At 39.3% G+C, this 14,266-nt stretch overlaps 2 protein-coding genes across 3 annotated transcripts; one reads left to right on the top strand and one right to left on the bottom strand.

Moving 5' to 3' along the window:
- The first annotated feature begins 16 nt into the window (after window positions 1-16).
- On the top strand, window positions 17-3,902 carry LOC106098218 (trichohyalin). Its single transcript, XM_013271084.3, has one exon. The coding sequence runs from the start codon at window positions 1,243-1,245 to the stop codon at window positions 3,496-3,498; it is 2,256 nt and encodes a 751-aa protein (XP_013126538.2). The 5' UTR covers window positions 17-1,242; the 3' UTR covers window positions 3,499-3,902.
- A 667-nt stretch (window positions 3,903-4,569) lies between these two features.
- On the bottom strand, window positions 4,570-13,572 carry mybl2a (v-myb avian myeloblastosis viral oncogene homolog-like 2a). Of its 2 annotated transcripts, none has more exons than XM_005478330.4 (12): window positions 13,281-13,572; window positions 10,095-10,197; window positions 9,790-9,861; window positions 9,599-9,691; window positions 9,263-9,483; window positions 9,057-9,177; window positions 8,771-8,824; window positions 8,398-8,636; window positions 7,506-8,208; window positions 7,042-7,284; window positions 6,658-6,858; window positions 4,570-6,550 (listed from the first exon to the last, which is right to left on the bottom strand). In XM_005478330.4, exons 1-12 carry the CDS (start codon window positions 13,289-13,291, stop codon window positions 5,957-5,959), a joined length of 2,655 nt encoding a protein of 884 aa, XP_005478387.1. In that variant the 5' UTR covers window positions 13,292-13,572; the 3' UTR covers window positions 4,570-5,956. The 2 variants fall into 2 exon arrangements, with proteins under 2 accessions (XP_005478387.1, XP_005478388.1); XM_005478331.4 differs by lacking the exon at window positions 13,281-13,572 and adding an exon at window positions 12,787-13,045.
- Window positions 13,573-14,266: the final 694 nt, after the last annotated feature.

Below are 14,266 nucleotides of genomic sequence, written 5' to 3'. Positions count from 1 at the left end.
CTATATTATTGCTAATATATATTGTAATATATCTGTATCACGGCTAAAGCACTTTCTGGATGGATGCAAACTGCATTTCGTTGCCCTGTACCTGTGCATGTGCAATGACAATAAAGTTGAATTCTATTCTATTCTAGTCTATTTCATCTGCTTGAATGTTTCCTGGCTCACACAGTGCTCAACCTGCTAGATTTTTGTTTGTTATTAATTTATTTCAAATGTCTAATCTTATCTTTGAATCAAACATTCATACATATATACACTATGTTCATTATAATAGGATACATATGTACTGTCAAACATTCCATTCATGCTCAGCTGAACATTAAAATGGACAAATATGCCTCATCTATATAGAATGACATAAAATATTAAAACTGAGCTTAATCTTCAACATAAGCAGTAGTCATATAAATTCATATACTCTTAAACACAAATAGTGAAGGTTTCTCTGCAGAATAAGTACTTGTACCTTTTGTGACGTTCGCCAGTATTAGTTGTATTTGTATTGCGGTGTTCTCATAGTATGGCTTCTTATACTGAAGAAATGGGTCTAAATAAATAATTAAATAAATCCTCCAGCACTCGTTGTTGTCACCTATTGCTAATGTTTTGACGCTGGTAGCCTCTCATACGGTCTAAGAATTTAATGCAACTGTTTATCACAGGAAAAGTGTGACGTTTAGGACACGTGAACCTAACATTAGCGGGCATAATGTTAGCTTAATAGTCAGCTCAACAGCTGTTGTTAGCTCCGGGCAGGTGACTACAACAATAGCGATGAGCCCCGATGAACGGATCCGGGGCGGATGGGCTCGTACATAAATGGATCGATCTGGGCGGGATACGGTGGGAAACGACAGATACCTTAAACTTGAAGACAGGCCAAGTATCGGTAAAGTCTGCAAAAAAATCGTAATCCAAGCTGATCAAACTTGTAAAGACACAATATCAAATTTAGCCTCCATGACTTTACTGATTTATCCCTAACCCATTCTACTACAAAATGACGCCTTAATAGACTGTCCTTTGAACGTCACGACGTAAATAACTTTCGGCGATAACGTCACTTGAACTCCTTTGAAGAAAGGTCTGGGGGGGCGGAGTCAGAGCCCATAAATACCCCCCGAATACATAACTTGAACCCATACATTGCTGTAGTTCTGAACTAGCTGCGGTTTCAGTTTCCCTTGCGAACACTTTACACGTTATATAAACTAAACTAAATACATTCGTTTCAAAATGAGTTCCCTAAGCTACTTTGATATGCAGATGCTCAGAAATGAGATAGAAAATTACAAACAAGCTGAAAAACTTCAGCTTGAGGAAATCCATGAAAAGAATTGTAGGATTTCAAGTCTTGAGGCATCTTTGACAAAAGAGCAGGAACTGGTTGCAAAGATGAAAGAGGAGTCCAAAGAAATGCAGGTGCTCAGAAATGAAATACAAAAGTACAAACAAGCTGAAAAGCTTCAGTTCGAGGAAATTAGTGAAAAGAATTGTAGGATTTCAACTCTTGAAGCATCTTTGAAAGAAGAACAGGAACTGGTTGCTAAGATGACAGAGGAGTCCAAAGAAATGCAGGTGCTCAGAAATGAAATAGAAAAGTACAAACAAGCTGAAAAGCTTCAGTTCGAGGAAATTAGTGAAAAGAATTGTAGGATTTCAACTCTTGAGGCATCTTTGAAAGAAGAACAGGAACTGGTTGCAAAGATGACAGAGGAATCCAAAGATGAAAAGATGGAAAAAATGGAAAATGTTTTGCTGGAAACCAAATCCCAGCTAAGGTCCGCAGAGTCACAGAATGTAGATCTCACAAACAAATATGAGGCAAAACTTCGGGCTCTTCATAAGGCAATCAAACACCTTGAAAATAAGTGTGCCACTGAAAAAATGATGCGGGACAAGAAAGAAAAGGAGGTGGAATCTCTGGTTGTACTTAAAATCAAAAATGAGCAGGAAAAACAAGAACTCATGATGAAGCTAAGCAAGACGACTGATGAAAAAAATGAAAAAGTTAAAGAACTGCAGAAACAACATGAGATGCTTCAAACTGAGATTCAGAACCATGAGAAGTACATTCATCGTAATGACTTCCTTGAAAGAAGGATAGACGAGCTTCTTACACTACCTAGGGAGGTGTACTGCCGTCAACAGAAAGTTAAAAGTGTGGAAGAAGAAAAAGAGAAACTACAGGCTGAACTTAAAAAGTGTCAAAGACAAAATGAGGAGTATAGAGCAGGAAAGCGCTGGGCAACAGACGAGAAAAACAAACTGACAAAGAAAAATGATGAACTGAAAGCACGTCTTAGGGAGAAGGAACGTAACAATATAACGTTGAGGAAAGAGTTAAAAGCCAAAGTCCTGGAATCTGAAAGTCAGATAAAGGAGCTGCCAAGGCAACGTTTAACTATCGACCACCTGGAAAAATGTCTTAAGGTTAAAACTAAGCAAATAATTATATTTGAAAAGGAGATGCAGGAATCTGGGAAGAAAATTTCATCCCAAGAAAATAAGATAGCCCATCTGAAAACTGCTCTTAGCAAAGCAGAAAACGATCTGGAACTGGAGATAAAGAGAACTGAAAATCTTAGGTCTGATAAAGTGCTCCTTTCTGAGACAAAGTTCTGCATTGAGAAAGAACTCTATACAGCTAGAGACACTATAAAGACACTTCTGAATAAAATCAAAGAAAAGGCTCAAGAACTCCAAGAGACGAAAGTAGACCTTGCCAATGCTAAGACCAGCTATAATGCTGTAAAGACTGAGCTGGATATTATCAAACAGCAGCAGGCAGATCTAAAGACAGAACACGAGAAACAGCTTAGCTCTGGAAATGACAACCTCTTTGCAGTGAAGTCAAAGATGACGCAAACTGTGGAGGACAAAGAAAAGGTTGAGAAAGCTCTGGCAAAGTCCAGACACACAGTATTTAAGCTTGAGCAAGTAATAGAAGAACTGGAAACTGACATTGGCATTCAACGAGAAAAGAATGCAGTACAGAAAAAAGAAAATGATGATCTGCTGCAACAGCTGAAGGTAATTTATGACACGCTCGGCCACACTGTGCAAGTCGAGAAAAAAGCCTCCCCAGAGCAGCAAAGAAAGGATGGGGATGAAAAAATAGCCCAGAAAAAGGTGAGATTTGACCTGAGAAATGTGGAATACTTTCCATCCAAAGATGACAATGAGCTGAAAGAACAACAGAAAGAAATCAGAGACCTTAAGGGCAAAATGGGTAACAAGCTTACCACATATGACAGTAAGCTACCTCTTATTTCCACTAGGGCCCAGTCTAAAACTGTAGACAACTCAAACAAGCAGTCTGAGTCTAGGAGCTCACTCAACCTCAAGTCTACTGTTACTCTCAAGGCAGAAGAAGAAAGGGTTCATCCCCATCCACCTGTAAGTAAATCCCAGGCCACTCTACGTAGAGTATACAATCCTGGTGCAAAAACAATCAAGCGCCGGCCTTCAGCCAAACCCAAACACATCTAAAAAACCCTCCTACCAGTTCTCACACTGACTCCAAAGAAATAATCAGCTTTTAAGCTGGTTAAAAAATATTAATGTTTTGTTTCCAAAGTCAAAATAAATCACAAAGAGACAATATTAGAAAAAAAATTAAATACCCGCCCATCCTGAGGGTGTATTACATCCGTAACCCAGGAGTGGCTGTATTTGCTATAACATCATAAATGTAAGACAATAAGGACATCTCTGCATGTGTGAGGAAGTGACATGCATTTCATCTATGTCGCTTCATCACCCCCAACCGGTCCCGGTAGATGGCCGCCCCTCACTGAGCCTGGTTCTACTGAAGGTGTCTTCCCGTTAAAAGGGAGTTTTTCCTTCCCACTGTCGCCAAGTGCTTGCTCATAGGGGATCTTCGGATTGTTGGGTTTTCTCTGCATTATTGTAGGGATGTTACCTTGCAATATTATATTATATATTATAATATAATAAATTTTTAAAATTGGCACAAATAAAATTGATGTGAACTGAGTTTTTCTTTTTATGTGTACAAGTGGTTGTATTTGAGTACTTTTGATCTGCTTTTATTCGCTACTACGCACACACTGGCTTCAAAAATACAAAGTGATGGCAGTCCCCATAAAAAGGGAATTTTGGCTTGATTTTTGTACAGTGGCAGGAAGTGGAGTGAGGTTATTAAAATAGGCTGTTTTCAGCTAGTTTTAAAGCTACATTTTAGTTAGTTTTTAGTTAGCGAACCTTTAGTTACTGTGGCCAAATACATATTTCATTTTTTAAAGTAAACACATTTTCAGTAATTCGCAGTCGGCCGTTGAGGAAAAGCACATGTTCGGTAGCTAATCCGTGTATTTACCCTGACTAAAGAAATATCTCTGCTGAAGTCACTGAGATGGTTTATATGAGAAACAGAAATGTTACTGGCCTGATCAGTCACTAGGCAATGTTGCCGTTACTGTACCTTTATGGGTATTACACAGTCAGAGCAACATGCTGGACTCTTCTTTAGCTCCTCTGCAGAGACGATTATTAAATATGTGCAAACAGCAGCATGTTTCTGGCTCCCTCCACACATGGTCAAGGTCAAGTTATTTATTTCCAACAGCCCATGCTGCACAACTTGCTTTACAAACTAGAATGCAACTAAAACAAGTAAAATGCACAACAATGATGCAATAAAATGTAAATAAATAATAACACTAAAATAAAATAGAATGCATTTAAATTACTTCTTGGCAGCAGATTTGACGCAGTTTCAACTGAAGATGAATCAATGAGAGGATTAAAAAAAATGTTCTCAGTTTTCTTCAGTTGCAAACTGTCTTTAATATCAGTTCCAGTTTCTAGCAGATATCTCAGTTTCTTGATAACACAGCTGATACATACTCCAATGTTTAATGCAAGCAGAAACTTTGTGAATGCTTCTCAGAGGAGATCAAAGCACTCATAACACTGGTGTTAATTTTCAACACATTATCGGTCTTTACCACAGTAAAATCAGGTAGCTGTCATTCAATGCCAACATCAGCCTACCTGACAAAACCAAACTAAATTAAGCTTTTCCATCAACTTCCATCAGACATTATAGTTTATCCAAGCAAAATGTTTTCTCTTTAAAAATCTAAGGTTTTGAGGAAAATAACAGCATCTATGAAAGTACATGAATTATTGATTAGGCTATTTGAAAATGGTGAAAGACAAGTCTGATAAAAAGCTGAAAAGATGCTGACACGGTTGTATTTCATGTTAGAATGAATGAAAGAAACTGTAATGCCTGAAAGAAATGTACAGTGGATTTCTCATTTGACTATAAAATATAAATGACTTTTGCTGGAGGGACTGAATAGCCAAATTCAATATAAAGATCTACTGTTCCATCACGTTTGGCAGCAAATATCTCATTTATCAGTCCATAGTGGAAATAAATAAGCATTCAACCTCTGATTTGACAATTTATTACCGTCTTAACAAAAATTGCAGTCAGAAAACATGAGATTCTGCAAAAGAACGATACAAGCTGAACTCATTTTGGTTTGAAGTGAATCAGATACCATTCATTCACTGACTCCATTTCTAATTTGCCATTTCCCAATTCAGTAGAGAGCTCTGACTTGAATCATGTGTGGAAGGGACAAAGTACAACTCTGAGCAGCACCGTACAGCACGCAGGAACAGTGTGCATCTCTATGGCTGCTGCAGGTATGAAGCTGTGAGGATCATTGACCAGAATGCGTCACTTTAACAAACTGATGAAACCAGCTGTAACACAGGACTTGTTGCTTTGTTTTTTTAATGCAGTCCAGCAAATGCGTTCTAGGAACAAAGAGTCAGCTGATTCATTTGCTACAATATAAGAGGTATTAACAGTTCACCCTCCTTCTTAGCGTATGGCACAGTTTTTAAAAGTAGAGGCAGAGTTTCTGTTTAATGCTGTGAAAGCTCTGCCACACTCAGCTGTTATCCATCAGTGTTTAGCAGCCCGACTGGGCTTTTTAACAGTCTTGACTTTTACAGAGTTTTTGTATAGTAGCAGTCTCTCTGTGGTGTGAGGTGGCAGGCGGTTCCTTTTTGCTTTCACAATGCACGCAGCCATCGGACTGAAACGGTCAAAACCTCCAGATGTGGCGGGCACCGCCAGCAGCTTCTTGGCGAGGCCTTGGAGCTTCGGGAATCGAGAAGCACATTTCCAGTACTGAAGAGTAGAGTTGCTTTCCCACAGCGGTTCAGACAGGTACACGTCAAACTCTGACATCTTTAGAGTCTTTGCAGGTGGCTGAAGGAAGTTGAAGATGGACTTCCTCTTGAGGTCGTTTTCACTGATTTCAGGACAGTTGTTGTCTGAGCTGCCAGCACAAGTGTCCATCACGCCATCTGTCTGGCTTTCTTCTTTCACATCGTGCTCCAGCCCACTGCCTGTCTGATCTTTCTCTGCCTCAACAGTAGGAAAAGCTGAGGCTTCCATGTTTTCTAATGTGGACTCAACAATGCTGCGAGCCTGAGATTTTGACGGAGGTGTCAGGAAATCATTCTGTTCATCCTGGTTGTCATCAGAAAATGGCTGCAAAAAAAATGTAGACACATTTTTTTCCTTCATCTACTCAACACGCATCTTCAATTAAATATAAATCTACAGAAGTCCGCTATGCTTCTGGCCTAATTTGGTACCTGCAGTTTGATCCTAGGATCCAGCACAGCAGCTAGTATCATGTCCTTCTGGTGAATCACTGGCTGGAAGTGTGTGTAGAGGCCTGTGCGCAGGGCCTTGCAGAAGTGGGTGTAGTTGGTGACACAATTCTCCAAGGTTTTATCAAGTCCAATGAGGGACGGTATGATGAAAGACATAGTCACACCATTTCCCTGCAGGACCTACGATAGAAAAGACACAAACATGTCTTCTATTAAAAACCCTGTTCACATTTCTTCTTAGCCTGATTATGGGATTACTGAACAAAAGGTTACACATGTAGATTTGGAAATTTCATTATAAATGTTGAAGATGCCTGGTGTAATTATTGCACACATCAGGTTTTTATTAACTTGATCTGTTACCTGCAAAGCCTCCTCAAAGGGCTCAAGAAGACCTAGAATGTCAATCACTTGTTCCCTCTTAACCATGACCAGCGGTGGAGCGCTGGCTGTGTCACTAGCCTCTATGCGTGCCTGGGCCAGGAGAGTCATGATGGAGCTCCAGACAGACTCCTGGACCATTCGCCGTAATGATAGCATCATGGAGTTCCACCGACAGTTGCTAGAGGAAGGGCACAAAGACACATTGTACTCCTTCAGCAAAACCTAATTTAAAAGAAAAAAAGAGAAAAAAGGCAAAAATAATCTTGTTAAAAGAGCTCAGGTCTGCATCTTTTCTGTAGAACATTTACCATATTACACTAAATAATGTAAGCAAGAGGAAACGTCTCTTAAATTCTGTTTTTCTCCCTCGCAATGAAAATCAATATATTGAAATCCAGCTTTAAATACCTTGGAAATAACATTTAAATCCTTTAGTCTCATACCTCGCTCCAGTAGGGGCTGCTCTTGAAGAAAGCCACCACATTGTGGACCTGTGAGAGCAGGTTCTCTACTACCCTTGAATTTTTTAAGGCATCCCTAATCACTATCTGCAGTGTCCTGGCAGCACATGTAGTCCTTGTCCCTATCTGCAGCTCGGAAAAAGGGGACTCAGCTTCAGACATTTGGTCTGACAGAAATGCCAGCACTTCATCTCCATCCGGTTCTCCTCTATTGGACGTGCACATAATCTTGTAGTCGCAGAACAAGTTGTTTGTAGCTAGGGCTTCTTTGGCCTGGTTGGCAAGGACGTAGCCGATGCTGCGAGGAAAGATCCCATAGCTCAGCAGCACACCTTCGAGCTCCCTGGACACACAAACGCTGAGGTTTTTGTGGCTGACATGACGGAAGGCCACAATAGGACGGCGGAGCTGCCAGGAATCACTGATAAAGTGAAGCTGCACAACAACAATGGGATCCTCTACTGGCAGGGTTTGAGCCCCTGCCCAGAGATCAACGGTGACATGAATGGCACTTTCCCCATCTTTCATTGTGGCAAGGCAGGATTTAAGATCACGGATGAGCTGAGGCTTGATGGCTCGTTCCACCTCATCATAAAGCTGCAGGGCCACTGTGCGCTGGGATAGCTTGTTGTACTCAGGGCTGATCGTACTCATAAAAGACCTGAAGCCAGCCCCTTCAACAAAGCTGTGAGAAATAAAGTGAATCATACATTTAATGATATACAGTAAATATTAATTCAATATATAAAAGCTTTTACAAAGTTGTCAACATAACCACAGAGTGACAAGAAAATTGCATTGACTTAAGGATTACCAAACCTCCTTCAGTGGATCACAAACCAACACTATCTCAACTATCAGCAGAAGAACTCACCTGAGGGGCAGCATGTCCTCAGCAATCATCCTTAGTGCTGCATCAGCAAACTTTTTCTGGTCCACCTGCACGGCTGGTGGTGCGGTGCCAGAGCTGGGACTGGATTTTGAGCTGGGGAGCAAAGAATTACTGGGGGAGGAAGACTCTCTCTTTGATGTAGACATCTGTGGAGGTGGAGCAGCAGTCTTCTGCTTGGCTTTATGGTGCTCCTTGTCCTGCAGTGACTTCTCAGGCCTAAGCTGCAGTAGAGCAAAGTGCACAATAGGTAAACCAAACTTGTCGGATGAGGACAGCTTGTGTGAAATCCTGAAAGATTTATGAATTTATGAATTCCTAAATCTTTTCTTCAGAAATACAGCTGTAGCAAGCTCACCACTTCAGGAGTTACTGGTTCGGCATCTAAAACAACGTCATATTTGAAATCCACCTGTAACACATCATGTAATATTAATTCACAATTAACAATATCAAAGGTTTACTGTAACTCAAAACTGCAGGAAAAAAATGGTAGTTTAGTGACATTTAAAACAAGCAGCTTTGAATTGTTTGAGCTGGCTATGTCCCAGTATAAAATCTATCTAACATACTGGTATATCTGATCAGTTGTAACTGAAAATGAAGCCTTAAAAAGTATCAACTACATCCAATAAGCACTGTACCTCTCCATCCACAAATTGCTGAATATCAATGGAAATGCTTTGAGCAGCATCTCTAAAGAAGCCCAGCTCTGCTTTACGTTTGATGGTCGAATTCCAATGATTCTTCACAGAATTGTCAGACCTGCAAGGAAAAATAAATAAATAAATTGCATTTTGATTGCTAATCATATTTTAAAAATTCAGTCATTGCTAGCTAACTGGCCCACCTTCCTGGGAGCAGCCTGGAAATCTCAGCCCACCGGTTTCCCAAAATGGAGTGGGCTTTATAGATGACGAGATCCTCTTCATCAGTCCAGCAGCTCTTACTGATCATTGGGTCGAGGTGATTGTGCCAGCGATCACGGCACTGCTTCCCCAATCGACCCTTTAGATGCTTTGAAATTAGAGTCCAGTGCTTGGTGCCATACTTGGCCACAAGCTCTACTATCTATCCAGAGAAAAATACAAAAGTAAAAACAGAATTTAAATAACAAAAATAGGAAAATATCCAAACTAAAACCAAAAAGTGTACATCTGATATTCCATGGTTTTCATTTTCCCACCTTTTCATCTTCCTCTTTGGACCAGAAGCCTTTAATTAAGTCAGGATCCAGATGTTTTCGCCAGCGGTGCATACACTGGTATTCTGTTCGCCCCTGTACAAGGAACAAGACATGTCACGCTGTATTAACTCAGAATTCACTGCTGTTATTCATCTTATTCTTGAACGATGTCTGCATGTGTCAAAACTTACTGGTAAAACACTAGCAATAGTTTTCCAATCTTTTTTTCCAATGTTGCAGACCAGAATTTTGAGATTTTCATCCTAAATGTCAGAGAAAATAAGTCCAAACACAGTACATGGGTTATCATCAACACATTACAAAGACATTTACAGATACTGAGTTAGCCAGGTAGTTTCAATAAATTTATAGTTAATTAATATGAGCCAAAAAACAACCAACAATATGACATTAGTAACAGTAACTGAATAAATTATGTGAAAATCAAGATGCTGTAGGAAGAGAAAAAGTTGTCCTGAGACTTCTTTCAACTTACCTCTTCCTGAGTCCATTTGACTTGACACCTGGTACCGTCCTTATTTTCTACTAAATCTGAGTCAGTGTCAAAGCATAGATTATCATCTCCCTCATCGTCCATGCTGCAAACACAAAGATAACCAATAACTCAAATACAAATATTTTACTTTACTTAAATTTCCCAGGTGCAAAGACACACAAGAGAGAGCTCAGATGTCTCAGCAATGAACACTGACTATGACATGGTTGACATTAAACCCAAACAAATAACTCCAGAGCCATCGTTTACAATACACTCAGTACTGTCTGCAGCACATGCAGCAGAGTACATATCACAGTTGAGCAGACTGTGATCTTAAGGGCAAGTTAACAAACAATGACTTCATTGCTATTTTCAATATATCTCTGAAATACTCCATGTAAATATGTATGTAAATAGAGAATATGAATTCATATATAGATATCTGAATTTATGTTAATCCCTAAAGATCCAGTATCAACTGAGATCTACATTTTTGCAAGTCAATACCAAAATCTATTGTAAAGGTAACAGATATTAAAAATGAAGGCACTAAGAATGAAGTATGCAAGTGTTGGCATATTTGTTAACTATGGTTGAAAAAAAAAAAAGGAGAAAAAATATCCAGTGAGCAATTGTTCTTAGGGCAAAATTGCCTTGTTGATACTAGAGGTCCAAGTAGAATAGCCAAACGGTTTCAAGCTGATAGGAAGGCAACATTAACTCAAGCACCTGCTACAACTGGGAATGCAAGCATATCAAACCTTGAAGCAGATGGGCTAAGGCAGCAGAACACAACATGAGGTGCCACTCCTGAGAGCTAAGAACAGAAAACTGAGGCCAAAACTGGACAGAAAATTGGAACAATGTTGCAGCATTCAAAAATTATGGTCAGAATAAAGTGTTCACATGAAATGATGCTTCCTGCTTTGTATTACCTAAGCCTTTTTCTCTTAGTACCTACTTGACTTCACTCGGTTAAGGTTGATTTCAATTACAATTGAGTAGCACCTCAATGTGCTACGGGTCGTTGCAGTAATGTCACCGAAAGTCCCATGACGTTGTTTGTATGCAACACAAACACAATGCAATAATGGAGGACGTCGAGACGATGGTATATCTGCTGCTTGGTGTATGGCTTGTAAAAATGGCGACTCTGATTTTTGTGAAAAAGTCGCGACGCCACTTACTGACCAATCATTGGCATGCAGTCAGTTGCTGTTACATTTTCAGATCGACTCAGCTCACTTGGAACCCCAGCCAAGCAAGTACTAATAAAGTACCTGGTACCAGATACTACCACCTAATGGAAAACCCTAAAAAACCCCTAAAAATCAGGTCAAGTCAAGCTGAGTAGGTACTAGTGGAAAAGAGGCATTAGTACCAACTGAGAACTATTTAAATGCCACAGCCTACCTCTGTATTTCTGCTGACCATGGCCATCCCTTTATGAACACAGTCTACCCATCTTCTGATGGCTGCTTTCATAAAGATGACCAAAAAGCTCAAATAATCTCAAACTGTTTTCTTGTTTTCTTTTTTACTCTTAAAAAAAAAGGGACTTTTTCTTTCCCAATGTCACCGAAGTGCTAGCTCATAGAGGGTCACATGATTGTTGCCGTTTTCTTCGTTTCTTCTGTATTACTGTATGGTCTTGACCTAACAATATAAAGTTCCTTGAGGCAACTGTTGTTGTGATTTAGGGCTATATAAATTAAACTGAAGTGCATTGAAATCAAATGGCCTCCACAATTTCCAGACATCAATCCAACAGACAACCACAACAATGTGGTGGAATGGGAACCTCATCGATGTGCAGCAGACAAATCTGCACCAACTATGTGGTACTTTGTGCTGCCAATTCAATATAAACCAAAATCTCTTAGGAATGTTTCCAGCATCATGTTGAATTTGTGCCAGAAGGAATTAAGGCAGCTGAGGAAAAAAGGGGGTCTGCGCCAGGACTAGCAAGGTGTACCCAAAAAAGTGCCCTAGAAATTTCATTATCTGTCTCTAAAGCAAGCAACCCATCAGTGATATTTTGCAATTTAAAGAGAGCAACTGTTTGATATAGAAGTAAACTTAATGTCAAAATTAAAGAAAAAAGTAAGTAACACAATATAGTCGTCTGTAATGCTCTTAAGCTAAGCGGTCACCATTGGGATATCTAATAATAACTACAGTGTAAATGGGTTTGAATGAATTTCATTCATTTACTGAGTACATTTCAAATATAACACACATTACCAGTCAATAAATAATTACTCAAGGTTGATTTTTGAGTCTTAATTCTACCCTCTCTCTAAGGAAATTATCTGGATTACAGCTGCTCCAAGACAGTAACAGTAAATAATGCAATATGTTACAGAGTTTACAAATTGAAGAAATAGCACTAATATGTACAATTGCTCAATTATACAATATCAAAATATGAGCACATTATCACAGATCTAACTGCTGTATTTCACCTGCTCTCCAGCAACCAGTTAAACAAGCATGCATGCTATTCAGCTAAGAGCTAACAACTTCCCACAGCTAAGTAGCTAACATTAGCTTCTGCCAACCCAACAATTAAATCGCCGTGAAAACAAATTGTTACCTTATATATCTACAACAGTACATTGTGCGACTCTCGAAACAAAGTTATTGCAATTGATCGAACAAAAATATAACGCAAAGCTGCAGAACTTACATTTAAACTTGGTTGCAACTTCAAGCTAACTCTCTGATAGCAGATCCAGTGAGCACACTTTAGAAAACGTTAGCTGTTAATTTAGCAAGTAGAGCGCCTCTAGCGGCGCTTGTGCGGGATAAAAACAAGCCTGCCAACTACTACGCTTTCATCAGGAGTGGAAGTCGTAACAGGCACATTTAGCCGACACGAAAGCAGCGATAACGCGGACACGTTTAAATAAATCTAACATTGTGTAAGTGCTTCTGGAAAACAGTCGCGTTCAGCCCTTCCAGCTCACAACTTGACGGCAGGGGAGGAAATCACAGTTTCACTCACTGCCATAAACACAAACAAGCTCTGCAACTGCGTGATAAATATAACGACAAACAAAATATTCTTTTGTAAAACATTTCCAGCTAACGCAAAGCAATCATATACCCATATATTACTTGTTTGTTTATTTTTTAAAGACACCAAGAATATACACACACATGCACATTTCTCACACTTACCCGCGCGACATAACTCCTCTGTCCCTTCAGTCCCCCGGTCCCGATGAAGACCCGAAATTAGCAACCACAATAAATCATTGTTTCCATCTAATATATGCTTAATGCGGTTTGTATTGGTTATCTAGAGACAATAACAGGGAGCTGCTGGCGTTTTATCAGTTGAAATTTAGCCGGGACGAAATACTAGAGGTCTGTTCAAGAGCACCACTGCTGCAGAGCTGCTACACACATTTCCCGGAAACGACCCATGTGAGCTGCTGCTAACGGCTGCTACAAAAACAGGCAGGTTACTCTGCATGCATGACTTCACCTTTAGCATTTGTAAAGAGACTTTAAGAAAATAAAAAGCCCACGTCAAAACATTAATGTACCACTGAATATATTCTAACGTATTAACTTCCCCATAAAACCATTAGTGGGGCACTAACACTTGGTAGGCTAATTGTTATGCAGCTGTTTCAATAAAGTTCTGCCTGTAATGTCTTTAAAATGGCAAATACTACTTGTGCTTGCTAAAAATTGACATTTTAAGATAAGAAAGCCTCCTTTTAAAGTTATAATAACGTTTTGATGATTACCATTGCCATTTATGTAAATGTATATAACGCACATTGTTATCAAAAGATTGTCAAAATAATAACAGATTAACTTCATCCATTATTAAATTAATTTCATTTTAAGATCCATGTAAATACCCTGTCTATGGCAAGAGTTTAAGTCCCCTATTTATGGGAATAATTGTTTTGTTTATGTCATGGCGTTGTATTATATGGCTGTCAAAAATCTTAAAATCTCTTATTCAATTTCAATTCAATTCAGTTTTATTTTGTAAGGTAAAGACTCTACAATATTTTTTTTTTTTTTTAAACCCTCAACAATCACATGACCCTCTACAAGCAACCACCTGGTGACAGAGGGAAGGAGGAACTCCCTTTCAAACCACAAGCAGAACCAGAATCAGCCTGTCCTATGAATACATATCATGC

This window comes from Oreochromis niloticus, linkage group LG20 (genome assembly GCF_001858045.2).
Source record: "Oreochromis niloticus isolate F11D_XX linkage group LG20, O_niloticus_UMD_NMBU, whole genome shotgun sequence".
NCBI lineage: Eukaryota > Metazoa > Chordata > Actinopteri > Cichliformes > Cichlidae > Oreochromis > Oreochromis niloticus.
Note: the sequence above shows the minus strand (reverse complement) of the source record. Positions and strands in the feature narration are given on the sequence as shown.

Excerpts from the sequence above, each read along its gene's own strand:
- LOC106098218 (XM_013271084.3), top strand. The coding sequence starts at position 1,243 with ATGAGTTCCCTAAGCTACTTTGATATGCAGATGCTCAGAAATGAGATA.
- mybl2a (XM_005478330.4), bottom strand. Across the intron at positions 9,862-10,094 it reads TCAAATGGACTCAGGAAGAG|GATGAAAATCTCAAAATTCT; the intron begins GTAAGTTGAAAG and ends TCTGACATTTAG. Across the intron at positions 6,551-6,657 it reads ATCCTAGGATCAAACTGCAG|CCATTTTCTGATGACAACCA; the intron begins GTACCAAATTAG and ends TTTTTTTTGCAG.